The sequence below is a fragment of the Arthroderma uncinatum genome, assembly GCF_011692745.1.
Source record: "Arthroderma uncinatum strain CBS 119779 chromosome Unknown scaffold3, whole genome shotgun sequence".
Taxonomy (NCBI): Eukaryota; Fungi; Ascomycota; class Eurotiomycetes; order Onygenales; family Arthrodermataceae; genus Arthroderma; species Arthroderma uncinatum.
The window spans coordinates 5284926-5310634 of record NW_022983865.1 but is presented as its reverse complement, the minus strand read 5'-3'; the positions used below and the strand labels follow the sequence as shown (position 1 = coordinate 5310634).

At 49.3% G+C, this 25709-nt stretch overlaps 10 protein-coding genes across 10 annotated transcripts; 6 read left to right on the top strand and 4 right to left on the bottom strand.

The window, feature by feature from the left end:
- Positions 1-620: 620 nt before the first annotated feature.
- On the top strand, positions 621-4005 carry GIQ15_05387 (killer toxin alpha/beta; the record flags this gene model as incomplete). Its single annotated transcript, XM_033552804.1, has 5 exons — positions 621-1914; positions 1977-2240; positions 2330-2395; positions 2591-2946; positions 3007-4005. The coding sequence occupies 5 exons, from the start codon at positions 621-623 to the stop codon at positions 4003-4005; spliced, it is 2979 nt and encodes a 992-aa protein (XP_033406534.1).
- Positions 4006-5924: 1919 nt separating this feature from the next.
- GIQ15_05386 (Deuterolysin) lies at positions 5925-7146 on the top strand (the record flags this gene model as incomplete). The annotated part of the gene is made up of 3 exons (XM_033552803.1): positions 5925-6153; positions 6216-7064; positions 7127-7146. 3 exons carry the CDS (start codon positions 5925-5927, stop codon positions 7144-7146), a joined length of 1098 nt encoding a protein of 365 aa, XP_033406533.1.
- A 2237-nt stretch (positions 7147-9383) lies between these two features.
- Positions 9384-10757, top strand: GIQ15_05385 (serine protease; the record flags this gene model as incomplete). The annotated part of the gene is made up of 4 exons (XM_033552802.1): positions 9384-9689; positions 9766-10299; positions 10359-10464; positions 10516-10757. The coding sequence occupies 4 exons, from the start codon at positions 9384-9386 to the stop codon at positions 10755-10757; spliced, it is 1188 nt and encodes a 395-aa protein (XP_033406532.1).
- A 334-nt stretch (positions 10758-11091) lies between these two features.
- Positions 11092-12616, bottom strand: GIQ15_05384 (uncharacterized protein; the record flags this gene model as incomplete). Its single annotated transcript, XM_033552801.1, has 4 exons — positions 11092-11890; positions 11954-12212; positions 12274-12384; positions 12442-12616. 4 exons carry the CDS (start codon positions 12614-12616, stop codon positions 11092-11094), a joined length of 1344 nt encoding a protein of 447 aa, XP_033406531.1.
- A 734-nt stretch (positions 12617-13350) lies between these two features.
- Positions 13351-15187, bottom strand: GIQ15_05383 (uncharacterized protein; the record flags this gene model as incomplete). The annotated part of the gene is made up of 4 exons (XM_033552800.1): positions 13351-14024; positions 14091-14368; positions 14458-14679; positions 14745-15187. 4 exons carry the CDS (start codon positions 15185-15187, stop codon positions 13351-13353), a joined length of 1617 nt encoding a protein of 538 aa, XP_033406530.1.
- A 393-nt stretch (positions 15188-15580) lies between these two features.
- GIQ15_05382 (serine/threonine protein kinase) lies at positions 15581-16775 on the top strand (the record flags this gene model as incomplete). The annotated part of the gene is made up of 4 exons (XM_033552799.1): positions 15581-15741; positions 15798-16087; positions 16153-16373; positions 16431-16775. 4 exons carry the CDS (start codon positions 15581-15583, stop codon positions 16773-16775), a joined length of 1017 nt encoding a protein of 338 aa, XP_033406529.1.
- A 518-nt stretch (positions 16776-17293) lies between these two features.
- GIQ15_05381 (phosphoglycerate mutase) lies at positions 17294-19328 on the top strand (the record flags this gene model as incomplete). Its single annotated transcript, XM_033552798.1, has 2 exons — positions 17294-17328; positions 17402-19328. 2 exons carry the CDS (start codon positions 17294-17296, stop codon positions 19326-19328), a joined length of 1962 nt encoding a protein of 653 aa, XP_033406528.1.
- Positions 19329-19811: 483 nt separating this feature from the next.
- Positions 19812-22006, top strand: GIQ15_05380 (5'-nucleotidase; the record flags this gene model as incomplete). The annotated part of the gene is made up of 4 exons (XM_033552797.1): positions 19812-19921; positions 19986-20196; positions 20264-20457; positions 20515-22006. The coding sequence occupies 4 exons, from the start codon at positions 19812-19814 to the stop codon at positions 22004-22006; spliced, it is 2007 nt and encodes a 668-aa protein (XP_033406527.1).
- A 312-nt stretch (positions 22007-22318) lies between these two features.
- On the bottom strand, positions 22319-23475 carry GIQ15_05379 (MYG1; the record flags this gene model as incomplete). Its single annotated transcript, XM_033552796.1, has 2 exons — positions 22319-23336; positions 23390-23475. 2 exons carry the CDS (start codon positions 23473-23475, stop codon positions 22319-22321), a joined length of 1104 nt encoding a protein of 367 aa, XP_033406526.1.
- A 230-nt stretch (positions 23476-23705) lies between these two features.
- On the bottom strand, positions 23706-25496 carry GIQ15_05378 (bleomycin hydrolase; the record flags this gene model as incomplete). The annotated part of the gene is made up of 5 exons (XM_033552795.1): positions 23706-24140; positions 24201-24668; positions 24741-25142; positions 25210-25301; positions 25370-25496. 5 exons carry the CDS (start codon positions 25494-25496, stop codon positions 23706-23708), a joined length of 1524 nt encoding a protein of 507 aa, XP_033406525.1.
- Between the last annotated feature and the right edge of the window lie 213 nt (positions 25497-25709).

The window sequence follows — 25709 nt, the reverse complement described above, 5'->3', positions numbered from 1 at the left end:
AACCCCAACCCCAACCCCAACCCCAAACCCAACCCCAACCCCAACCCCAACCCCAACCCCAACCCCAACCCCAACCCCAACCCCAACCCCAACCCCAACCCCAACCCCAACCCCAAACCCAACCCTAATTCTGAGATCCAGGCACACAGTGCCGGAGAACTTATCAATAAATTTGGGTGTGTGATAACTCTGCTTTCAACTTTTTTTTTATATTTTTTAAAATGTCCCCCGAGCTAACAATGGCCTCTTAGTGCGTATCCTCCGATGCATGACTTCTAGCTTTCATTTCTCAAGCAGCAATGGATCCCTTTTAGTCCAAGCCTCCTTATTGAATGAATCGATTTACTAAGTCTTGTTTTACAGAGAACAACCTTAAAGAGGGCACCCAAGTGGTACAAAGCTGCGATGCCTGGGCCAGAGAAGCTAGAACTTTTGGCCTTTTTGCTATAGATAATATAGCAAATCTTGATGAGGTTCAGAGAGCGTTAAATAGTTGGTCTCGAGGTGGATGTCTTGACATTCCATCATCAGCCGGGCAGGGCATACATAGCATTTTGAAGTTGGGTATTCTTACTGCCCCGCAAGGTGACAACTCTACCGATTCCCATGCGACTGCGCAAATGTCAGCTCGCGCAATGACCAGCCTTCAGTCTGTGGCAGCTCAAACAAGGTCTTTGGTAGCTCGGGGAGACTGTAACGCCATCCAGGTCGTTGACACAGACAATTGCGCAGGACTGGCGGCTCGATGTGGTATCAGTGGCGAGGACTTCCTTAAGTTCAATCCGAGACCAGATCTCTGCGTAACGATTATTCCCAAGCAGTGGATTTGTTGCTCCGAAGGCACTATTCCGGATATGCGACCAAAATCCCAAACTGATGGCACATGTGCTACACATACCATTGCTACAGGCGACGGCTGTTGGGCCATGGCAGATAATTTCGGAATCACCCAGGATGATATCGAGAAATTCAACAAAAAAACCTGGGGTTGGGCTGGCTGCAATCATCTGCAGCCTGGTCAAGTCATCTGTCTCAGTGACGGAAACTCCCCTATGCCTGCACAAATTGAGGGTGTTAGCTGTGGTCCGCAGAAACCAGGTACCAATAAGCCCTCTCAGGTATTTGATGGGTTCGATCTAGCTGAGTTAAACCCTTGTCCCCTAAATGCTTGTTGTTCTGCGTGGGGTTTCTGCGGCGTTACAGCTGAATTCTGCACAGATTCCCCAGCTGATACAGGCGCACCGGGGTCTACACAGCCTGGCACTAATGGCTGTATCTCAAACTGTGGCACCGAGATTGTTGGAAATGACTCTCCTGGAACATCGTTTAATCGTATAGGCTATTTCCAAGCCTATAATATTGCTCGTGATTGCCTCCGCATGGATGTTACTGAGATTGAAGGGGCATTTAAGGACCTTACCCATGTGCATTTCGCATTTGCTGGCCTTACGGACGACTTTGACGTGCATATTGATGATAGTATCCGCGATCAATTCAACAAATTCAAAGATATGAAGGCACCTTTCAAGAAAATAGTATCAATTGGCGGATGGGCTCAATCGACGGAGCCGGATACCTATAAGCGATATCGGGACGCTATGCTCGGGGCGAATACAGCAAAATTTGTTCAAAATATCGTTAATTTTATTAACGAGAATAAACTTGATGGTATTGATATTGATTGGGAATACCCTGGTGCATCTGATCAGGGGATTCCGGCATCAGATCCTATCGACGCAGACAACTATCTCAGATTCCTTGCCTTCCTAAGGCAGGCGCTCCCTCGCGGTGAGAAATCAATGTCTATCGCTCTACCAGCATCTTATTGGTACCTTAAAGCCTTCCCCGTCCGCGCGATGAATGTCTTTGTCGACTACTTTATTTACATGACCTATGACCTTCACGGTCAATGGGGTAAGCTGATTTTTTAAAGGAAACTATCGAGATTAAAATATCCCTACTAACTTTTAGCCTAGACTACGGAAATAAATTCGCTAACCCTGGGTGTCCAAATGGAAATTGCCTTCGCTCACACGTCAATCGCACAGAAACATATAATTCTCTTGCTATGATTACTAAAGCTGGTGTTTTACCCTGGGCTATAATGGTTGGTATCTCGAGTTACGGACGAAGCTTTCGTATGTCAGACCCAGGGTGCACTAATCCTATGTGCACATTTACTGGTTCTTATGGAACTTCGGAAGCGGAACCCGGTCAATGTACTGGCACCCCTGGCTACAGTAAGTTCTAGCAAAAAAGCGTCCATTCTAATTTATACATAATCTATCATCGTTTAGAGATAGATAAACTAACTAGATGAAAACGACAGTTGCTAATGCTGAGCTGGAGCAAGTCTTGAATAATTCTAAACTAGGCGTGGAGGGCGTCGCGGCCCGTAAGTGGTATGACCCGCGGTCAGATTCAGATATAATTGCATGGTTAGTTCCTCTAAGCTCTACATTAGCTATCGACCCCTACTAATTTTTTTTCTAGTACGTGGAAATTCCTGCTTTCAAACTTGATTTCCCTGTATATTTTATAGTTGTTACCGACAATTCGATATACTAACTCGGATGTTTTTTTTTCTCAGTTGGTACACAGGGACAAGGGATGACCGACTGGGTAGCATACATGGATGACGCTACCAAGGCGCACCGCATTGAATGGGTGCGCGGTTTGAATCTTGGGGGAACTACCGATTGGGCTATAGATTTGGCTAGTTGGAATCGTGGACCAGATACACCCGGTGGCTGGACAGTCGAGACAGACAATCTACAATGTGACTCGGCTACATGGCCTACCACTCTGGACGACCTAGAGAAAAATATCGGTATGGTGCAGGTGAACTGCCGCGCTCGGGCTGTACTCAACATTTTGGCTAGAGACCTACAAATCGCCATTGCCAAGTACAGAGAGGTCTCATCTTCATCTGATTATAGTGATAGGGTATGACTTGTATACCCCAGCTTCTTTACTATGATTTGACTAGTTACTAACGCTGTGTAGTTCGGTTGGTACGTTGATTGGGTGAAGGATTCCATTGACGCACGTCTGGAGCGCTTCATGTCTTTCAAAACCGGTGAAGGTCTAAAATACATGGATTGCAAGTGGTCTACAAACAAGGTAAAAGGTCAGGGCCCATGTACTGAAATGGATCTCACTACCGCAGACAACAAATTCAACCATAAAGGAACCCGAATCGTTGAGTACACGATGCGTGACGAAGCAGGGTTTTATGATGCCCTCCAGAAAACAGCAGGTATCGACAAAGAGTGGGTCCAATGGGAGGACTACAGGATATATGATCCCTTTTGCCGTACATGCCCCCCAAAAGCAGATGGCTGCCACCCCGACTATTGTGGAGATGATTATATTCTTCATAAGAATTTTCCACGTCGCCTTCATGATAAAGATAAGATTGCTGTGGATAATCCAAAAGATACCATTGATAAAGCAATTCCTTATTTGGATAAATTATCAATCACTGCACTCGCCACCTTTTTTCAGATGCAAATGGGAGTTTTGGATGCTGATGCCGCTGATGTGATAATATCCTTTAGCATGCCTCTTTTTATGCTACAGGATGCATCTAAGGCTATTGAGGAAATCAAAAAAATTGGCAAGGAAGAGAAGACCAAGAAGACTAAAGAACTTGTTCTTACGGTTCTATCTATTGTTTTTGCGGTTATACCTTTCGCTGGATTTGTTGGACAGGTGGCTGGTGTCGCCACAAGGTTTGCTGCAATTGCACTTGTCGTTGGTGAACTCGGTAGCGCCGCTATATCCATTGTTGAGATCATCGATAATCCAGCATCGGCGCCTTTTGCTATCCTTGGTATTTTGATTGGTGCTGAAGGAATTGAGCTCAAAGGCGCGCGCAAAGCCTTCAAGGATGCCGCGGCCATCCGCCGTGCGCTTAGTGGCAACTCTCTGAAATCTTTCTCAGATGAGTTTGTACGCAAAGATGCCATTATACAAGGGATTATCAAGAGCTGCTTCCGGTAACTAGTGTGGGTTTTCCAGGTAAATCCAGAGCCGGGTGTGCCACTCGTTATTCCCTCCCCTCTACATTTTTATTTCACCCTCGTTCCCTCCTCTGTACTGCCGATTTTCCTTTTTTCCTCCCAACTTTCCTTTCCCCCTCACAGAAATAATCTCTTTAGCTAGCCTTTCCTACTGAACATCTAACTACTCGTCTCTTGCTACAAGGATGGCAGCAAGATGTATGCACAACATCAACTCGTGTATTTAGATACTTGGATCAAGTAACGTTTAATCGAATTTAGTAAAAGTTTATTAGCGGAGTCAGTGCTATTTTTGCGCTAAGGTGTGCTTTCTAAGATTATACTTGAATGGCCCAATCCATAACCAAAGCTAGGGTTCCGATTATTCTGCTGCCACAATATACGTAGACCAGCCACGATAGTATGTGCCACGGGAAGGAAAGTGACTTCCAGCCGCCCTCAGGTTGGCCACAGATTAGATTTCAACGTCTTGCCCGTCTGCTGGATAATCGTGGAGTACCGGCGGCTTGTGATAATTTCCACCTTTGATTCAAGGAGGGCCGTCAGCCTGTAGCAAGTTCCTTCAATCATTTCACCAAAAGAAAAAGAAAAGAAAAAAAGAAACTGCATGTCATGAGGTCACGTGTAGTTATCTACTCTCACGTGATATGCTGGCGGAAGCAAAAGCTGAGTAAGCGGGAAACCTCGAACTTCAAACTTCAAACTTCAAACTCCAAACATCAAACGTCAAACGTCAAACGTCGCTCCTTGCTTGTTCCTTGCTTGTTCCTTGCCTGCTCCTTACTCGCTCGTTGCCTCCTCCTTGCTTTCCACCTTGCTTGCGCCTTGCTTGCTCCCTGCAATTACTCCATACCGGCTGAACCGCCGTGAGCCCCCGACCTTGCTCCTGGCTCTGTTCCAGCTAAATATCACTCGTACTCTGTGACTACCGATTGGGCCGACCTCCGGCTGCATAGCCATCCACGTCTATCCAAGGACCGGGCGGGGCATATTGCACGCTTGACCTGGCGGCCACAGCATCTATCGCACGATAGTGACCACTGCGGCGACCAGCTCGGATATGTGTTCGACCAAGAGGGCCCGGGGCTGTCTTCCCCACGAACTCTCTTCCATGGCATCTGCATATCCGCACCCCGAAGACTAGGTCCTGGACTTCATCTCCGGTCCCTCATCCGTCGCCTAGTCTCGGGCCCTGGGGGGAGCGGGGAGTCCTATAGCTGCTCACTCGACGTCTTCGCCGCGTTGATAGATGGTGTTTTGCGGCCGTGTATATGTATCAGGAGTGCTCTAAAGATAGAGCACGAGATTTACGCTCGATCTCGGCTAAGCTAACGCTTGGCCGGTAGATCAGAGATCGCTAGCCACGCCGTGATGAAATATAAACACTCTTCTTTCTCGCTGCAGCCCAGACGCCAAACATGCCTGTCATATGCTTGTTTCAACGTCTCCCCGTTTCTCCCGTAGCCGGCAAGGCGGCCTTGGCGGTCAGAGCACTCACCCTTGCGACCCCTAGGCTGGTATCGCCTTTCCCCCACGCCCATACAGATATCGTGCTGTATGGCTGCCGTGGGTACACCTCCGGTCGCCCAGTGTAGCCGGTCCGATGCGACCCTGAACTGTTTCCAGTTATACCCCAGGTCGAATCGATATATGCTGCATGGGGTGGGTGCGAGGGGCGTTTTATGCCGAGATTATCCCCAGCAGGGGTTTCTGCTCGCGAGGATATAAAGCAAGAAGGATAAGGTCAGTTTGAGGGAGAAGCAGCAGCAAGAGACTCCCTTCTCTTGATCATCCATTCCTTCTTCCTCCTCATTCTTCTTCTTCTTCTTCTTCTTCTTCTTCTTCTTCTTCTCCTCCTTCTCCAACCTCCTCATCTTATATTCATCATCTCTCATCACAATGCAACTCATCGCTGCTCTCGCGGCCTTGGGCGCCCTGGTGGCCCCGGCTGTTGCCTACCCAAGAGCTCCCATGAATGAGACTCTCCTCGACGTCCAGCTTACCGCCACTGGAAACTCCATGGTCAAAGCCACCATCACAAACGTCGGTGATAGCGCGTTGAACCTCCTGAACTTGAACACCATCATGGACCAGAACCCAACCCGCAAGGTCATGGTCCACAAGAACGGTAGGCGCATGTATCATCTAATTGAGTGTTGAGGTATCCAGCTAATGTAAATCTACGGATAGGTGCTGAGGTTCAATTCACCGGAATGATGCCACATTACCTCATGTCCGGCCTTACTGAGGAGTTTTTTACCACCCTTGCCCCCAAGGCTAGCGTTGAGCACTCCTTCGATCTTGCTGCCACCCACGACCTCAGTGCCGGTGGAAAGTACCTCATTACGGCTAGCGGCGCTATCCCCGTTGCTGAAGAACATAGCACTACCCTTACCTCTATGGCTCTGTACGAGTCCAACGAGCTCTACATGAACATTGATGGCAAGCAGGCCGCCGCCGTCGAGCAGGCCATGAACTTCACCCCCGAGATGCAGTCTATTCACTCTAGAGCCCTAGAGAAACGCACCAAGATTGTCGCAGGCTCATGCAAGGGTAACCAACTCCGTAGCACCCAGGTCGCTCTTCAGAACTCCGCCCGCCTCGCACAGGCAGCCTCCAAAGCCGCTCAGGGAAACGCCAAGAAATTCCAGGAGTACTTCCGCACCAACGATGGCGCCGCTAAGCAGAAGGTCATTGCCCGCCTCAACTCAGTGGCCCGCGAGTCTAGCTCTACCAACGCTGGTGGTACCACATACTACTGCTCCGACACCATGAACGGATGCAAGCCACGGACTCTTGCTTATACCCTCCCCTCCCGTAACTTGGTTGTTAACTGCCCAATCTACTACAACCTACCACCACTCACGAAGCAGTGCCATGCTCAGGACCAGGCTACGACGACTCTCCATGAGTTCACCCACAACCCGGCCGTTGCTAGCCCTCATTGTCAGGATTACGCATATGGTTATCAGCAGTGTACTGGCCTTTCCGCTGATAAGGCTGTTCAAAACGCCGACAACTACGCCCTCTTTGCCAACGGTATGTTTCACATCCATATAATAACCATTACATCGGGTCTCTTAACTAATCCGTGTCTATAGCTATCTACGTCGGTTGCTAAACGATCTCGTAACGTCTCTGCTGCAACGCAACAAGTCATCCAACAGCAGGGGAACTTTCTATTGTACATATTTATGATTACTCCGTGTTATTTCTTGCCTACACTAGTTTAACAAGGCTTTCGGATCTTGATAAATCTAGTAGGGCATCTCTTTCTTGATAACAATGCATATATTTATTGTCAACAAACGTGCTGCCCGTAGAAGCTGTATAGAAGAATATTCTGTAGCGGGGGCCCTCATTATATCGGGCTGTAGAACAGATCTGTAGTTAATCAAGTATGTCGTTCTCCATAACCCTACAGAGCGCCATGGACAGGTTTGAGGCTATCCTAGTAGCCTTCGTCCTTAACGATCCCACGTCTCACCTTATTTGGTCTTCTACGCATAACACGCAGAGGCAATACGATGCATATGCCAGGCTATCTAAGATCCAGGATGGGTATTCGCACGAAGTTATGGAAAATTGCTTTTTCCGGCCATAATAAGCTAGGGTTGTCCCAGTCAACCACCTGATCTTGCCCAGTATCCTTCCGTCGCTCTTCACGATACCTCCATATTACTCAATGCGTATCTTCTTCCTTCTTCACTTTTCTGATACTATTCACCACCATCAAGATCTCAACTATTACCGCCCCATTCAATTGGTGAGTCCGCATCACTATTTATCTGGATAGGCGTCTCATAAATTAATTTGAAATAGCAAGGGGGAAAGGACAGGGAAGTAGATCCAGCCATCCCAAACAGCGCCGCAGATGATGCCACTATTTTTCTAGTCACCATAGTTGGCCAGGGGGTACTGGCTCTACAGGGCGCGCTGTGGCTACGAGCGTAACAGAGGCTGGAGAAAGCTACACGGACAGGCTCTGCTCAGGCAATAGCAGGTCTCATGTTATGACAGCCCCGAGAAAAGACCTTGGTATCGGCAACATGCCAGGCTGCCTCTCCAGGATACAAGTTCAACGCTGATTCCATCTCTACTGCCTGGCCTGAGGCTGAAGCAACCACGGACCAGAAACGAGGAGATATCGGCAGCGATCAACCGAGATGACGACGGGATATGTGAGCAATTAAGAAACAAGCATGAACTACGGGTGTAAATCTCCGTGGAGTGTGGCTGGAACTCCGACAGTTCTATCTCCGATCCCCAGGATCCTTGTCTCTCATGAAAGGGGCTTTCTTCTAGGAGGCCGAGCAGTTAGTTTGACCCACAAATGCGGAAATCGAAACTTCACCCCTTTTTTAAGACACAACAACTTCACGTCGCTTTGTTGGCCAACCAAAGAAAACATCCAGGGAGGACATAGACCTATCCGTGTCCCTTTTTAAACGGAACGGCAACGCAGACACCTCCCTACTCTGTAGAGCAATACAGGTGAATTGCTAAGCCTTGAACTAAGCCCGGACCAAGGACTTTATACCTCGACGGAGAAGCTAGAGAATTCATCCAACGAGCTACAACAGCTACATGATTTGCTTCTAGCTACTGGTTGCTGCTTTTTGCGTGCCCAAACAGCCCCAGTCCTAGATGCACGGCGGCCTTGGCTACCAGACAGAGCATTCCTTCATGCTTCCACAGCGGTGTGCTTGCTGCTGTTCCCTGGCGCCAACAGGCCTACGACGCATAGGTTTATTTAGGTCCTGGGCGCCGAGAAGGCAAAGAAGGCAAAAGAATCAATTTTTTTTTTTTCTCTCTCTCTCTCTCTCTTTCTCTACGGCGTCTATTCCTCTATTCGCCCTAGGATTGCCTGCAACGTTTACGCAAATCTTCCAGCCAAACTTCCGCAAACAGGCAATGATAGCTGGAATAAGCACTCCGGCTACCCTGACGGAAATGTTGAAGCCGTTGGCATAATAATTCAGATGCTGCTTTTCTCGATGGATACACGCTTGACCCGCCCCCGGCGGGCGAAGCTGGGATTTCAGGATTGATCCGATGGGAGCGTCGGTGTATATATCGACAAGCTGACCGTATATTCATACACATGCCACGCCGGCATTGTATTTACCATTTCCCTCCTTGGCTTGCAGTACTGGGCCTTGATACCTGGGCGTTAATATCATCGGTGATATAGTGCACTAATACTTCATAGTTCATCGGCTGCTCCGGTTCTAGAGACCCTATATATATTGAACTGTCTGTTCCCTCATGCCAGGAGAAGATTACTCCTCATTCATTCCTTCATTCAGCTTTCTATCTTTCCTTAACCATTCTACTCACCCTATACATTCTTTCAATATGGGATTTCTTGCATTTCTTTCTCTTTCCCTGGCGGCCTTGTCTGCTACCAACGCGGCCCAGATCCTGAGTGTCCCCAAGGGAGCTGACGTTGTACCCAATGGCTACATTGTAGTCATGAAGGACGATACCTCGACGCAAGACTTCTCGACTCACCGTGTCTGGGTGTCCAGCATTCACCACAACTTGACCCGCCGCGGCCTGGACGGCGAAGGTGTGAAGCAAACTTATGATTTCGACAATTTGCGTGGATACAGTGGAATCTTCGACAAGGATACTATTCGGGACATTTCTAACGATCCCAAGGTACACTCTGTTTTACCTCTCTCTTAGAAATTGTGAGGCCCTTCTCTAGCTAGCTATTTCTAACCGTTGAATATAGGTTGCCTTCGTTGAACCGGATGCGGTCATTAGCCAGCATATTGTGGTCCAGCAACGCAAGGCTCCCTGGGGCCTTTCTCGCCTTTCTAACCGCAGAGGAGGTCGCAACTATGTCTTTGACAGTTCGGCGGGCTCCGGCGTCTGGGCCTACGTTGTTGATTCCGGCGTTGACATACGCCATTCCGAATTCCAGGGCCGCGCTGTCTGGGGCTCAAATCAAGTTGACAACAAGAACTCTGATGGAACTGGTCACGGTACCCATGTTGCTGGAACTATTGGAGGCAAGACATATGGCATTGCGAAGAGGGCCAAAATAATTGCCGTCAAGGTCCTGAATTCCGAAGGCAAGGGACCAACAAGTGGTATCATCGCAGGCATTAACTGGAGTATCAAACACGCTCGTCAACATGGTATGCTTGGCAAATCCGTCTTGAATATGTCCCTCGGTGGTACCTATAGTGCAGGTCTCAACCATGCCACTGCCCAGGCTGTCAAGGCTGGCATGTTTGTTTCCGTTTCTGCTGGAAATGACAATGTAAGTGCCTCCTTCGTTGACGATGCATCTGCGCTATCTAATCTAACCTACGATAACAGATCAATTCAAGCAACAACTCCCCTGCTTCTGAGAAAACTGTCTGTACTATTGCTGCTAGCACCGAGGATGATGGCAAAGCATCGTTTTCTAACTGGGGTCCAGCTGGTACGTATGCCCTACCCAATATATGAGTTGTCCACTAACAATTCGTACAAGTTGATCTCTATGCGCCCGGCCACAATATCCTTTCTGCCCGCCCAGGTGGTGGAAGCCAGATGATGTCTGGAACTTCGATGGCGTCTCCCCATGCGTGCGGTGTTGCTGCATATCTCATCGCTAAGGAAGGTATTCCAGGTAACCGTGCCTGCTATCGTCTCAAGCAGCTCAGCCGGCCTACAGTCCGCAACCCCGGCCCAGACACCACCAGCCGCCTTCTTTACAATGGCAGCGGCCGTTAAGCTTAATAAAAGAAACTATATGCACGTTAGCTCATTCCACTTACCGATACTTTCACTTAATTTTCCATTGGTATGAGTTGACAGTATATGGGACTGCAGGGGGGTTCATATTCTGAGGTACCGTTTTGTTCTTTACAGCTGTCGTAACTATTACTGCGAAACAATCCAGCTATTATAAACATTTATTTAGTGGCCAATATTAAAGACCCATTTCGTTTTCCATGAATTTAGATACGTAAACCATACTACGTGAGATTCAATAACGGATGGTTGTAATATGTAGGTATAGTATATATTTTCATGGCACTCTAAACGATGACGTATATGCGTGAGTCTATGCCTGTTTTTCAAGCCTGACCTTCAATGCTGGTATCTCAACAGCCAACGCTTTGCCATTAGAGTCCACCTCAAAAATAAACAGATCAAGTGACGCTCCTCCGTACTTGAATTTATCGACGCCCAGCCATGATACACAGGTAGCCGTTCCATAGTCAGCGAACTCGTCTTTGTCCTGAAAGACCGCTCTAAATGCTTGTCTTGATATAGATTTTCGCTTGGAGGTAAGATGTGTTGGATAAAGCCGTATGCTCAATGCATCAACCTTGCCAATCCCATTCAAAGCCGCCAATGTCGCTCGGAAATCGGTGGCGTTGCTGATCCATGTATCAATAGCTAGACCTGGCGAGCTATCCGCAGAGACGGCGATGGATGTGTTTAATGTAGTTGAAGAGTAGACTCCTCCAAAATTTGTGCTTGCTTGGATGGCCGCGATCTTAGTTAGGGCGGGTAGCAAGGCGTCGCCGATAACGCCAGTATGAGCGTTGAGGTCTGGGCTCGTACTACTATCCTTAGCTAGGATAGTAAATCCCACATTAAAGTCAGGAACAAGGCCGATATATGAGCTATACAAGCCGACGTTGCCAAGAGCTGTATACACATCTATCATCGATGTATCGGGATAGCCTCCTCCGCTGTATATAACCCATGGATACCCTACTGAGTTCGCAGGGTTTGAAGTGTGGGTAACGGGTTTCAACCAGCGGTTGGTTTGGGCGCCCGACAAGAGAGCTCCCGTCAGGATAGCTTTCCCAGCAATGGCTAGATCGGTAACAGTGGAGACCATTGAAATTGCACTGCAGATAAATATTCGTTAGGTATTGATAGCTAGCAATTCTTTACACAGGGGAGAAACTTACGCTGCTTCTGCTCCCCGTTGCATCCACCCAGAACTATTCGTATCAGGTGGAAGTCCTCCCAGTGACATATTTTCTGAGAGAAGACTTGTCTTCCTTAGTTCGAGAGGTTCAATAATGCGTTGGTTAAGCACGGCCGCGAACGATTTTCCAGAAATGGACTCCACGATGTACCCCAAGATTCGAAATGCATCGTTGGAATAGATTGGTGTAGTTCCCGGAAGCACCACAGGAGGTTGTTGGACAACATACGCGAAGAATTCTGTTTAAATGAATATATTAAATAAGATCGACTAGCTCAAGACGTAGAACGGTTAACCCACCGGTTCGGTTGCACGAGAGTTGCGAAATACATAGAGGGACATCAGAGCCAGAAAGGCCTGGTAAACCGGTTAGCGAAGAGACATCTCGTTCACTCAAATCGGGCATCGAAGCTGCGAAATATTAGTCGGGTAAAATTCAGATGGTTTCTTCGTGAGATGAAAACGTACAACCCCTAGAAATTCCCGCCATATGACTTGCGAGTTGGCCAACTGTAATAGCTTCCCAGTCAACATAGCTAACCGGATCTTTTTTTCCATCTCGACGGTTCACAACGTCAGCCAGTTCAGGAATGTACTCTGTAACAGGAGTATTCCAGATCCAATCTCCTGCTTCGATTAACATGGTCCAAATGGTGAAAATCTCCGTCAAACTGCCGATGCGGTATATGCTATCTTTGCCCACCGGATGAGATTTCAACGGTGGCGCTGTGTAGTGATAATCAAAGAAATATGGATGGTCCCTTGCGCTGCCTTCATTAACGGAGAACAATGATAAACTAAAGGAAGTAGTATTAGGAAAGATCTCCCCATGAGAACCATTCCCTTTAACAACTAGCTGATCTAACGTCTCCGTAAGTCCCTTGAGGGTAGAGGTTAAGACCTCAGAGCTCGTATCCAAGGTGAACCCAGGATATGCCGGCCCTAGAAGCGGACATGGTGTGAAGGAGAAGCTCGAGGAACTAAAAAGTAAAATGCAGAAAAGCAGGGCAGAAAGGCGAATCATCATGGGTATTTAGCCTGGTAATTGGTAATTGTCATTTATTTGTGCTGTTTACTTCCTTATCTGTTAGCTCTATATATATACAAAATGTCGGGTCGGAGTTATACGAAACTCACCAAAAGTGATGTAGATCATGACCCTAGCACGTTGGGCTTCGGCTCGGAGTTACTAATGCACTCCAGCTTTAAAATACGAGAAAAAAAGAATAAAGTGAGCCCAAAATGTACAGCCGGGATAGCTTACCTCTATCTATCTCTATAGAGATGGGGTTGTGCTGCTCTACTCTAAAGTTCGCCCCTGGACAATGTGCTCTATAGAATGAACTGGCCTCGAGGGCTGAGTAAGAATAAAAATCGTCACATCCAGTCATTCAGCATTTGATCTATAGTGCAAGTGAAATCATCCTCCATTGAGTGGTAGTCGTTCGCCATATTGGCAAATAAGTCGGAAGGCGAGAAATCGGAAGGCGGGAGGTCATACAAACCTCTCGAGGCATCAGCTAACTGTTGATTTTCTAAGCTGGGAGAAGCCTCTATAGTCCGTAGTTCTTCTGGTGCAGCATTATTGATGCCAGGGTCGCCTGTTTTCTCGAATCTTACATCAAGCCAAACTTGAAGCCGAGCAACGCGATCGACATAATTTGAGAAAACGTCTCTATCTCCATTCAGGTCGACCTTATCAGTGGATAGTTCAGCTACACGCATTTTTAACCGTGTTAAAGTGCTCGAGAGTAATTCCTTCTGTCGGGGGAAGACAGCCGGTTCAGTTGCAGAAGCCGTTCCGGCTTGTTTACATGCAACAATCAAAGCAAATCCGATCTGGACCCATTCAGTGTTGTTGAAGGCGGTTTCTGAGTGAAGCGGCAGCGAAAGATAGAGTCTAAGAATCGATTGTGCAGCCATTCGGCCTGCACATAACATTTCATCCAATAGCGTAGTCTGCGTAAATCCAGATTGCTGCCTGCGTTTGTCCAGTAGGCTCAACTGGTATAGGGAAAGCTCGGCAGTGTGAAACTGGATAGCAATAAGGGCTATGTAGAAGATAGGGAAGATTAGCTCGGGAGATGTCGTGTCCGTTCATGGTAGTGACTACTTACGTGACTCGTCCAAAATAAACCCCGACCGGACACGGAATGCCTCCAACTCGGATTTCAAGCTCAGGACATAAAGCTCAATCGCTGACCCAGGGTTCTCCAACTCCATCCCGTGCTGAAAGGATATACGGTCAATCTTCTCCACAATATGCTGGAGCTGAACGATGTAGTGGATAGATTTGTCATACGGGTACTCAGCCGCATCGTAAAGAGATTTGCAGCATTCTTCGAGGTACGTGACGTGTGGAAAGGTAGGCTGTTTTTGCAAAAGCCCCGAGATTCTATTACTACGTGAGCTCAATTCCTATTTTTATCGCTTTGATCCGTTTTCATTCCACTCTGGATTTCCGGTGAAGGATGCCGAACTTACGTCGAAGATAGATAGTAGCAACCTGCGACAGCCCTCTGCTCATCACGGCCCAATGACGGTCTAGTAAAAGTATTGTCGTCTGGGTCATAGTCTGATGTGAATCGGATCCCCGATTTCCATACTTTTGTCCGTGGTGGTCGATCTAACCGTAGCTCGACTATGAGGCCAATAGCTAATTGGAGAAACTGGGTGTAACGATACGGCCGTGTGTGATAGTGGCACCTAGCAGCAACTGTCGGTTCTTGTTTCACCTTAAAAATTGTACATCTTCGAGTGGCAGTAGTTACCAGGCTAGGTAAACCAGCAATCCTTGCAGCAGATCAAAGGAAACCTCTCCATTGACGAGCATCCGGGAGGCAATAGCTGCCCTGACCTCCTTTCCCAATTTCCGCTGCAGAGGCATGTTTGAGTGAGAGGCCGCCGAGATGATGGAGAGAAAGAGTACAGGTCTCTCCCGGCGAAGTTGCTCTGCCATTGTCTGGGGTGGAACCACAACAAATGGGAAATGCTCGGTCATTCTCACTTTAAACGTAGAGAGAAAACTTTCAGCATCTTCCATGGTTAAAAATCCGCAATCAACCACATCTTTGGCAACATCATCGTCATCACCACCATCGCCATTCCTGACACCGCTAGCAGCATTTGTGGGAGGCACTGGCGTAGCATGACGAGCGTCCATGAGCTCGTTCACCTTTGACTCCAGGGCATTGATCCTCCTTGTCGAGTACATTAGCTTTGCTATCATCGGAGGGGTAGGAAGTGCTTCCACTAACAGATCTTTCTGGAAGCCGTTAAAGCGTCGACGTGTCTCACGGCTTGCGCATTCTTTACCCAGGCGGGAGCATCTTGTGAGGCTGGATGAGCGACGACTGCATGTGTATCTTCCGCTCTGCTTCAGACTCACCTCTTACACGTATTGCTGTCGGCGTCCCGCACACAGCGTACCTTGGAATTAGCGCAGTTTTGGCATGTTTTAGATGGCGGCATCATCGACAGATACAACAGTTCACACTGCCAGGAATGATGTATGGAGCAGGTTTCGCAGTGCCAAAACTTCCGCTGTTCGTTTGCCTGTTTATATCACCACGTGACCGATAGCCACTGTTCAGCCGCATTCCGCATCATGTCCAATAAATATTGTTTGCGATTCCTCGACGATGAGAGTGTCTGCCGTTCCATTGTGGTCATGTCTTTATCGCTTCTTCGATTAGGGCAGGTTCTGCACGGAAGGGTCGGAAGATATGTTATTACGAAGGAAATCCAACAGACCGTATGGCTTGCAAAGTATGATCTAACCACCCATCCGACTAAAGAGGGAAAAGTTGACCGCTGTCCGATAGGAATCAAAACGAGCAACCTGTGATTGTGAAGGGAGTCCACGGCCACCCCCGGGTGGGTAACGAACGAGATGTTCTGCATCGCTTTCAAGGCCGAACCCCTTTCCTACGGCCTCTAGTCGATGAGATGGACGACCAATCAGGTACACCGATCATTGCCTTGAAGTATCTCGACGACCAGCTCCTAAACACCTCAATCAGGAAGACGCTCAATCGAAGGGAGCTCAAGTATGTGTCCAGATGTGTGCTGGAAGCATTGAGCGTGATCCATGAAGACGGATACGTGCACACAGGTAAGAGGCGGCTGCACAGTTGAAACGTATGACCCTCACTGTCAAGCTAAAGGCCTCTGCAATAGATGTCAAACTTGACAATATATTTGTGAACTACAAAGCAGGCGATAACCATGAGAATCGATTTTCAGACGTCCAACTCGGCGACCTAGGCGGAAGTTGCCCTGGAGACTCGACGCTGGCGACAGAGGGCACTCCGGTCGGCGCGCCCATGTGGAGCAGCCCCGAAGTCATCATGGAGACGCCCTGGAATACGGCAACAGACATTTGGTCGTTTGGAGCCGTAGTATGTCTATTCGCCGTACGCGATAGTGCCGCTGGCTGGATGCTAACACACCTATAGCTAATAAGCCTGATCTATGGCGGAGACTTCAACCTCTTCCGGCCCAAAACCGTGTCATACGGCCATGAGGAATACGGCCTGGAGGTCTTGAAACAGCAGTTCCGCTTCTTTGGCCCGTTCCCAGTCAAGTACGAAGAAGTAGCAGGCCCGATGACCGTAACAGCCATCTTGTACCTTATGCATGAGATCCCACAGTCGAAAACAACCCCTTTTCGCCTTATCACCGAGCGAGAAGTGTGCAAGTCGGATAAAGACTTTATCGGGAGCATCATGATGATGGACTGGAGAGACAGGCCGACCGCGAAGAAGCTGCTCGACCATCCGTGGCTTGCAAGTACTGACTGAAAGAGCAGCGAATATTATATGACGGTTAGAAGCATCAGGGGAGGAAAGCGATGACTAAGACATGACTATGACATGCTTATTAATATATGACTAAGGTGACTAAGCCATAGATGGTCACGTGTCAGATCACATGTCAAGACGTCCCGCCATAAAAAAACGACGACGAAGAGAAAAAAACAACGAGAGAAAGCGAAGAAGAGAGAGGGAAAAACGCATCTCGAAGGGCGCATCTACGCATCTTCGCATCTCTGCATCTTCTTGGAGCCATGTCTGCGTCGTGATGGCAGCCTCCGTTGCATACTATGTCCAGTTCGACCTCCTGTGCGGTGTTTCATCTACTTCGTCGAACTAGCTACTTGGGTTACTCTTGAATGCGGGAGCCTTGCGCAGACCAGCGTCAATCATGCAAGCCACGCTTCCTAGATATATAGTCGACAGTCACAGCCCAGCTTGAGCCTCCTCTTCTTGATCCTTCCTCGCTCTTATACCCCAAAGCATCGGCGGATAGAGCTCGCATCATGGGAAAGCCGCCAAGCATCATCGTCGTCGTCAGGTATCTACACGCAACAACCCCCGAAACTACATCCAGAGCTAGAAATATACTGATACTCATGTCCATCTCTCAGACACGGCGCTCGACTCGACGCGGCCGATAAACAGTGGCACCTTACTTCGCCCACACCCTACGACCCGCCGCTGACGTATGGCGGCTGGAATCAGTCCCGCGCCCTTGGGATGCGCATCGGGTCCCTTCTGCACCACCGCGAACTGCACGGATGCCTCCCACCATCATTATCCTCTGACGGACCGCCGGACGCCGGTCATTCTAGCCGCCAGAACCAACCATTAGAGCGTGTGCAGGAGCGGGAAACCCGAAAACATCGCATCATCATTCATTCCTCCCCATTTCTACGCTGTGTCCAAACAGCCATATCGCTGAGTGCGGGGATCAGCCAGTCGAAGCGCGTTTCAACAAACACATCACCTCACCAACGACACCAGTCCGGTACTCCGCCGCCCACCAACCACCGCCGTTGGCGTTCCACCTCCCCTCGGTCACAGCATCAGGGTTCACCCCAGTTAACCCCCATACGGGAACCCCAAGAGGATGTCGATGAAGATAGGCGTGGGAAAGCAGGAGAGGCGCCCGTGGCTGATGATAAGCAATGTCTGCTGCGCCTAGACCCTTGTCTTGGGGAGTGGTTGACGCCGGACTACTTTGAGCAGATCACTCCACCGCCCGGGTCGGTCATGATGCTGGCCGGAGCAAAGGCGAACTTGCTTCGACAAGAGGATTCCGTACATTCAGGTTCAGCCGCCCGGTCGGCCCGTGGACATTTCCCCGGAGGCTGGAATGGATTCTCTTCCGGCGGTGGCACATCAATCATGCCGAGCGATGAGAACGCCCCGCCAGCCAGAACCGCTGGCGCAGAAGACAAGACAGATCTGCACGGTGCTGTAGCTGATAAGGCAGCCAACCTACAGGGGTTACCTAAACTGTCGACCTCCTCCCAGTCTCATAACGACATCGAATACATACCCCCAACCCCTACGTATGCCATATCGCCTTCTGACCCTATTCCGGCGGGGTACGTAACACACGCTCGGGATGCTTGTGTCGACGTGGACTTTCAGTGGGACAGTATGAGGGCTCCCTTGGATTGGGGGAGTGGTGGAGAGTATGGCGAGGAGTGGAGCTCTATGCATCGCAGATTTCGGACCGGGCTTGAGAAGATGGTTAATTGGTACAAAACTGGCGACTACCGAAAGACAAAGAGGAGGCTGTCTCACAGAGAGGAATCGCAGATCATCTCCGATGGGGCACCGGGTACAGATGAAGACGATGATACGGATACCGTGCTCATCATCGTTACCCATGGAGCTGGGTGCAATGCGATCATCGGAGCGCTAACTAACCGGCCAGCTCTTCTCGATGTCGGCATGGCTTCATTAACGCTTGCCGTTCGCAAAGATTCAGCAGTGGCAGCGGATGACGACCCTGCTGCTTCCCTCACACCCACCTCGAGGAAGCCTAACTCTAATGAAATGTCAGAGGAGTATCATGTGAAGCTAGTCAACTCAACAGAACATCTCCGCGTTGGAAGTAGCAGTTCCGCGCAATCGCCGTCTCCTAGAGTCATCCCCAGCTCAATGTCGTCATACCGCCATCGATTTACGTCTCTGTCCGTTGTGTCCGACTCCCCCGAAAGCAGTTTCTCGATCGGGCCCGCGGCTCGCAGCTCCAGTTTTAACGGGACTAGTAGAGGGCTACACAATCCGGCAAGGTCGTTTTCCGGTGACAGACACGCTGTGCCTGGCCTATGGGGGTCGACTCCTGCTGCCGGATCTGCTGAGGACATAATTCCCAAGTTTGAAGATTCTATTGACACCCCAAAGGCCACAGAGGATTCGTCCGGTCTTGCAAATGCCAGCAACAAGGCGCCGGACGGAGCACATCCTCAGCGCACCAGGTCCCAGCATGGACTATGGAGTTCACGTAACCGTGAACCAGCCTCGAAGAGACGATGGACCGTCACAGAACGCGGCATATAAATACATGCTGCATGGCCTCAACAAAAAAAATGATACGAGTCGCGACCACGTTAATATTCCGGTTTGTTAATCCTTTTATGAATACGACTTACGACTCTCTACTACTGCTTTATTCGTTCAAGCGGTCTTTTTTATTCCTGGGTTTCCTGTAGCAATTATGTGCGACTTGGATTATATTAATACAACAAATCGCTTTGCACCAAATCAGCGTATAATAAGCATCTGCCGTTAATACTTTTGTATTCAGAAACCAATACACACACATATATATATATAATCAGTCTAGCTGTCTTCGTGGTATAGAAATAGCAGTACATGGCGATGTTGTCACTGGGTTAGAGTTAATATGGCCGTAAGTTACTCCGTAGTTCAGCCCCCCGCGCAATTGACTGCCAGCAACACCCAACAAGTTATCAATTCACTGTGCCCACAGAACATCTATTCGAGCTTCCTAAAGTCGTGTAATCCTCGACAGACGCCAATATGTCACTGGAGGCAATCGAGAGCGCCGGTGTCTCGACGACGTTCAACAGCAACAGACAGGGCGCTCCGGACCTCCGCCTCCTACACTACAACGATGTCTACCATGTAGAGTGAGTCGAAGGCCACCAGCGTGTATAACTACGTGCTCTACTAACAGGAAATACCCGTATTCAGGTCTTCATCGTCAGAGCCCTGCGGCGGCGCCCCGCGATTCCAGACCCTGGTCAACTACTATCGATCAGATCCCAAGTTCGCCGAGCAGCCCTCACTGCTGACATTTTTCTCGGGAGATGCCTTTAACCCGAGCCTCGAGAGCACCATTACAAAGGGTCAGCATATGGTTCCGTTCCTTAACAATGTGGGAACGGATGCAGCTTGTGTCGGCGTAAGTTCACACACTACCTCCCTCTCTATTTCAGACAGGGTGATGGCTAAATAATCTATGGATATAGAACCACGACCTGGACTTCGGAATTGCACAGTTCAGGCATCTGAGGGGCCAATGCAAGTTCCCGTGGCTACTCGCTAATGTGCTTGACCCTGCTCTGGGTGAAGGCGTGCCAATGGCCAACTGCCAGAAGACATGCATGCTGGTCTCGTCTAGCGGAATAAAGGTCGGTGTCATCGGCTTGGGGGAAAGGGAGTGGTAGGTATAACTGAAAATCCGCGGTTCTGGGAAGACAAAGCTAACGTGAAAGCGTAGGCTTGCGACAATCAACTACCTGCCCCCAAATCTTATATATAAGTCTGCATCGGAAACCGCAAAGGAGCTGGTCCCGGGCCTACGCGAACAGGGAGCAGAGATAATTATCGCCATCACCCATCAGCGGGAACCGAATGATAATAAACTTGCAGAGAAAATACCTCCGGGTCTAATTGATATCATCTTAGGCGGTCATGATCATTATTATAGCCACAGCCTTATCAATTCAACCCACGTCTTACGTTCGGGGACTGATTTTAAACAGCTAAGCTACATTGAAGCCTGGAGGAAGGCATCCGGCTCAGGCTGGGATTTTACCATCACTCGACGCGACATCACACGTGAACTTCCTAAACATCCCGAGACCGTCAAGCTTGTAGACAAGCTCACGTCGGCGCTTAAAGGGAAACTGCAAAAGCCGATCGGATATACAGTGACTCCGTTGGATGGAAGGTTCACCACCGTCCGTACCCAGGAATCCAACCTCGGAAATTTCGTATGTGATTTGATGCGGTGCTATCACGATGCTGATTGTGCAATCATGGCTTCTGGGACGATTCGGGGGGATCAAATCTACCCGCCCGGGATACTACGGTTGAAAGACATACTTAACTGTTTCCCTTTCGAGGATCCGGTTGTGGTTCTCCGGATTACGGGTAAGGCTCTTCGATTAGCATTGGAAAATGGTGTCAGTGAGCTTCCAGCTCTGGAAGGACGGTTTCCGCAAGTATCCAACATCAAATTTGCGTTCTCAACAGCCAAGGCTCCCGGTTCCCGTGTCCAGTGGGCAAAAGTTAATGATGCAGATATCGAAGATGGCAAGCTTTACACCGTATCTACAAGAGGCTACATGGCGAGAGGAAAAGATGGATTCACCTCCCTGCTTGTCAAGAGTGAGGGCGGCGAGGCAGAAGAAATCGTATCCGAAGAGGATGGCCTCCTCATCAGTACGATACTCCGACAGTACTTCCTGAGTACTAAGATCCTTGGGAAATGGAACCGGCTTAGCCGTAGCCTGAATAGACACTGGGTGAACGTTCACGAGAAGCTCAAATCTGAGGAGCTCAGCCCTCCACCTAGTAACAATAACTCGGTCGTGGACCTCCCGCCTGACTCGGGCTTTCGCTATGTCTCTCAACAGCGGATTGGATTAGCCACTAACCCTGTAGCTGCGGCCGCTTTTATGAACCAACAATCCGGCACTGCATCGCCTCGTCGGAGTGACGTTGACACGCCTCTAGACTCAGAATCTGACTCTCATTCAGAATTCCTCTGTCGGCCCCGAAATTACGTTACGACCGGTGCCGTATCCCAAGATGATGCCGATCATAAAGAATCGCTGGCTCGAAACGTTCTTCGGAGATGGAGAAAAAAGATTGGGGTTGATGCAAGAAGAGTCAAGACCGTTGAACAAGGTGCTATCGAGCGTCTGCCTCGATGGACTCGTGCTATTGCCCCGGTGATAGACGGTAGGATCATATGCATCGAATAAATCCTATAGATAGAGAGTATAGATAATTTCTCGGTATACAGGTCGCCGTAAGAACGCACTCTTCGTTTTCGGACTCCACGTAAGCTGGGATTCGCTCTCCCGAGGTTCTTCCTGGCTCAAACTGTTAGTAGATAGCATAGTGAGTTAGGGGCAGCCAAGGGGGAACTGGAATTTATCGGGAGTGAGGCTGCTCCTGGTGTAAACGAGTAGTAAATCTGGCTCGCTTTGATGTAGCCCTTTTGAAGTGGTAGTATATGAGCTTCCCATTACTACGATTATCTTATTCAAAGCCAATCAGCTAATTGATATTAATTAGTTCAAGCTTTCTACCGCCATCGCGAGTGCCCCTTCTTTTGTTTTATGCCCACCGATAAACCCACTTGCATGAACGAAAACAGCACCTTCAGGTATTTTTTCTCTCTTTTTTGCGTCCATCTCCGTTGCTATGATGGCATCCAGCTCCGAGTCCCGCGCGCCACGCCATGTCTCTGGAAGAGCCTTTCTTGATTCAAAGCTACTTTCAGTCACAGGGACACACTGGACTCGCCAGTTGGCGTCAGCAGCACTTGAATCAGGGTATAGTACATATATAACCTTGCGCTCGGAATCTGTAGCGGTGCCGCTCCCGGATTCTCCCTCCAAACGATATAGATGCTCTTTCCACGGTATTCCCGATTTTGGAAACAATAATATCTTCCCCGATGGGTGAACATCGAAGCGAGACTGGTAAGCCTGGGCGACAGAGGCGCGAGCAGGTAACCATGCGCCACTTGCGGCGTGAAGCTTCCTCCAAAAGGTCTCGCCGATAAAGGTACTAGCCCGAGCAAAGAGAGCATCTTCGTCCAAATCCTCACCTGGGCCCGGACGATTCATATCGCCAATTAAGGAGCCTAGGTTAATTCCACCGTCCCGGAATCGCTTCTCTAGGCCAGCATTAGAGATAGCTTTCGGGCAATAGACAGAAATGCCATTGTCGTGCGCGTCGAGTGCTTCAATATAATCTCCGTAAAGCTTATTGTAAATTGTGTCCACGTCTTGGTGATCAACGGGGAGGTTCATATGCTGGGCTATTATCGCTTTTCCAAAATGCATATATACCAACCCAGCAGAAGAAAGCTTCGTGTCATGCTGGGGAAAGGTCGTATTAAAAGTTCGTTGATGATGGTCGTAGCGGTTTAGAGAAGGATCGTATACCCCTCCGACATCGACAACAGTATGGCAGGTTGCCAATTGCGCCGGGTCTCGCGTTCGGATAAGCGGAGATCCAGAGTACGCCGGGAGCAGACGAAGGAGGTAAACTGCGAGCGCTTCGTCGGCGTGAAAGTGGCCACTGGAGTAACGTTAGTTGCCATATATCACCTATGCGTATAGCAAGCAACTTACTTGTGGGTGCCAATCAGTGGCGGCGACTTGAGCCTTTTTGCACCGGTTTCCTCTGCCATCTTGATGAATCGGCGTATCGCGTTCATAAAAGGGCGGTTTATGAAGCTGAAGCTGGTATGAAGTCACTGCTATTTAACCAACTTTCTCTTTACTTGGTGGGATTTTTTGACCGATCACGTGACGGTTACTTGCATAAATTGTGGAAGGTAAGGAAAGAATTGACTGAGAGAGAACAATTGATAAGTGAAGCATCACCAGCAAATACAGACGCCAGAGAGAGGTGCTGTTGACTACGAGGCAAGATTCAAGCCAAGTTTCACGCAAGGGTCCCCATCGGATCCCAACGCGGCAGCACGATGGGCTTCTGCGTCAGGACATCCCTTATATTCTGGGCTACGTATCGCTGGTCGACCACCACCTGGAAAAGGAACTCGTCCATCCACTGGTCCGTCATGACGAACCATCCATGGTCTCCAACATCGGGGCCCCACGAGTTCTGGACTCGCCAGCGCACAGGTTTCCCATTTTCGACATGCACTCCTGTCAGAACCATGGCATGCGTCATCGCGGTCTCGCCAGTTTTTAGACGACCTGCCTTGGACATCCCGAATTGGATGTTGAAGCTGAGAGAGTAGTCGTAAAGGGCTGTGTCCATGATGCCACGCTTGCGGTCAGAGAACTTGCCCACATCACAGCTAAAGAATACAGGGTGGCCAGCGTGAAGCATGGCGACCGCGGCCCGTTTAAGGTCCTACTGTTCAGTCAGCCAGTATTCGGACCAAGGGGTTGTGGCTCGGAGCTTGATACTTACATCCATGCATACGTTTACATATGTTATAGGTCGCCCCCCAATGACGTTCCCCAATCGGTCCACCGTCAAAAGGCGTTCATATGAATTCCTGGGGTCGTTTACCAGACTGAAGAGCTCGTTCACATCCGTTCCCTGGTTGGCACGAACAGCGTCCCGGCTTGAAAGGCCGGCTGCAAATTGAACTGGGGTCATGGAAGTTTTGTTAAATTTCCCCTTTGCGTCATGATATTCCCAAACGAATCTCTCTGCGGCGGACGGTGGAGGCCCAAGCATAATAGTGAGGATCGAGTGAATCTCCTTCAAGAACCCATCCTTAGTGTCTGCAATAGATGCAAAAACAGCCGGATCTTTGCTACGAGCCATCCGACGGATGATCAGGGCATGCTCGCGTAATTTCGTCGTTAAAATACTCCCTAGCTCGCTGCTGTGTGTAGCGCTAAAGGAGTCTGGGTAGAGCGCTTGTGGTACCTTGATCGTGCAGGGGTAGTGTCAGCTCAAAGACCCAGCAGTTGAAATGGATTGATGAATGGTTAGTCCCACCAGTCCATATTTCCGAACGAGGTTTGCGGCCATGTCCCACTGACCACCGTCTTCCACGGGTCTCTCGAGTAGCCGCTGTACCAGCCTACTGTCCAGGGACTGGGAAGCGGTATCGATCACTTGCTCCATGAACCAGTTGGCCTTTTCTAGTTTATCCCAGTAGAATAGGTACGATTGGCTCAGTTCAAACTGTTCCAGATTATACTTCTTCATGAGCGCAACTCGAAAAACGTTGGTGGCAGCGAAAATCCAACATCTGCCCGAAGACGCCTGGTTCGTGATCGGGGTTCCCTCGAACGGAATCCTGATATTGAAAGTTTGGGTATCGGTGATTGCCGCCGAACGGCTGCTCAGGATGGACGAGACCGGGTTAGCGGACAGAGCCGACATCGCAAGTCGATTCTAGACAGCAGTGTCAGACAGACTGTAACAAGATCGGCTGGACTTTTTCATTCATATTTGTGGTCACCTTGGGGTCGGCAAGAAGCTCTTTCTCCCATGTCCTTGCTTGCTGGGCCGAGAGACCGACTGATCTCTCCCGAGTGGAGGAGTACGGCGGCGCTAAGGTCTGATGATAAGGAAACGGCCCAAGGTCAGGCAGGGTAAGAGACGAGTAGCCAAAGACTTACGGGCTCCGGTTTCGACGTGGACATATTCATCGTCACTCAGCTGCAGTATGCCGGACATACTCACAGCAGCGGTGTTCTTTTCGCTCGAACCCGGTGCCTCCTGCAGCTTCGACTGGTTGGAGCCCATACTCACTACCGACCAAAGCCCTAGCTCTAAAACCTGATGTGTCCGTGGCCTCGAATAGCTGTGCAGAAGGGATGCGTGTAGTCTATCCAAGAAATCATGTATACAGGGCGTGGGAGAGGAAACATCGTTATCCGGGGAAAATGCGGAGAAAGCCAGCGGGGAGCAACCTTGAGAGCCGCTAGTGACTAATCTCTGTAAGTCCGGAGAAAAGGG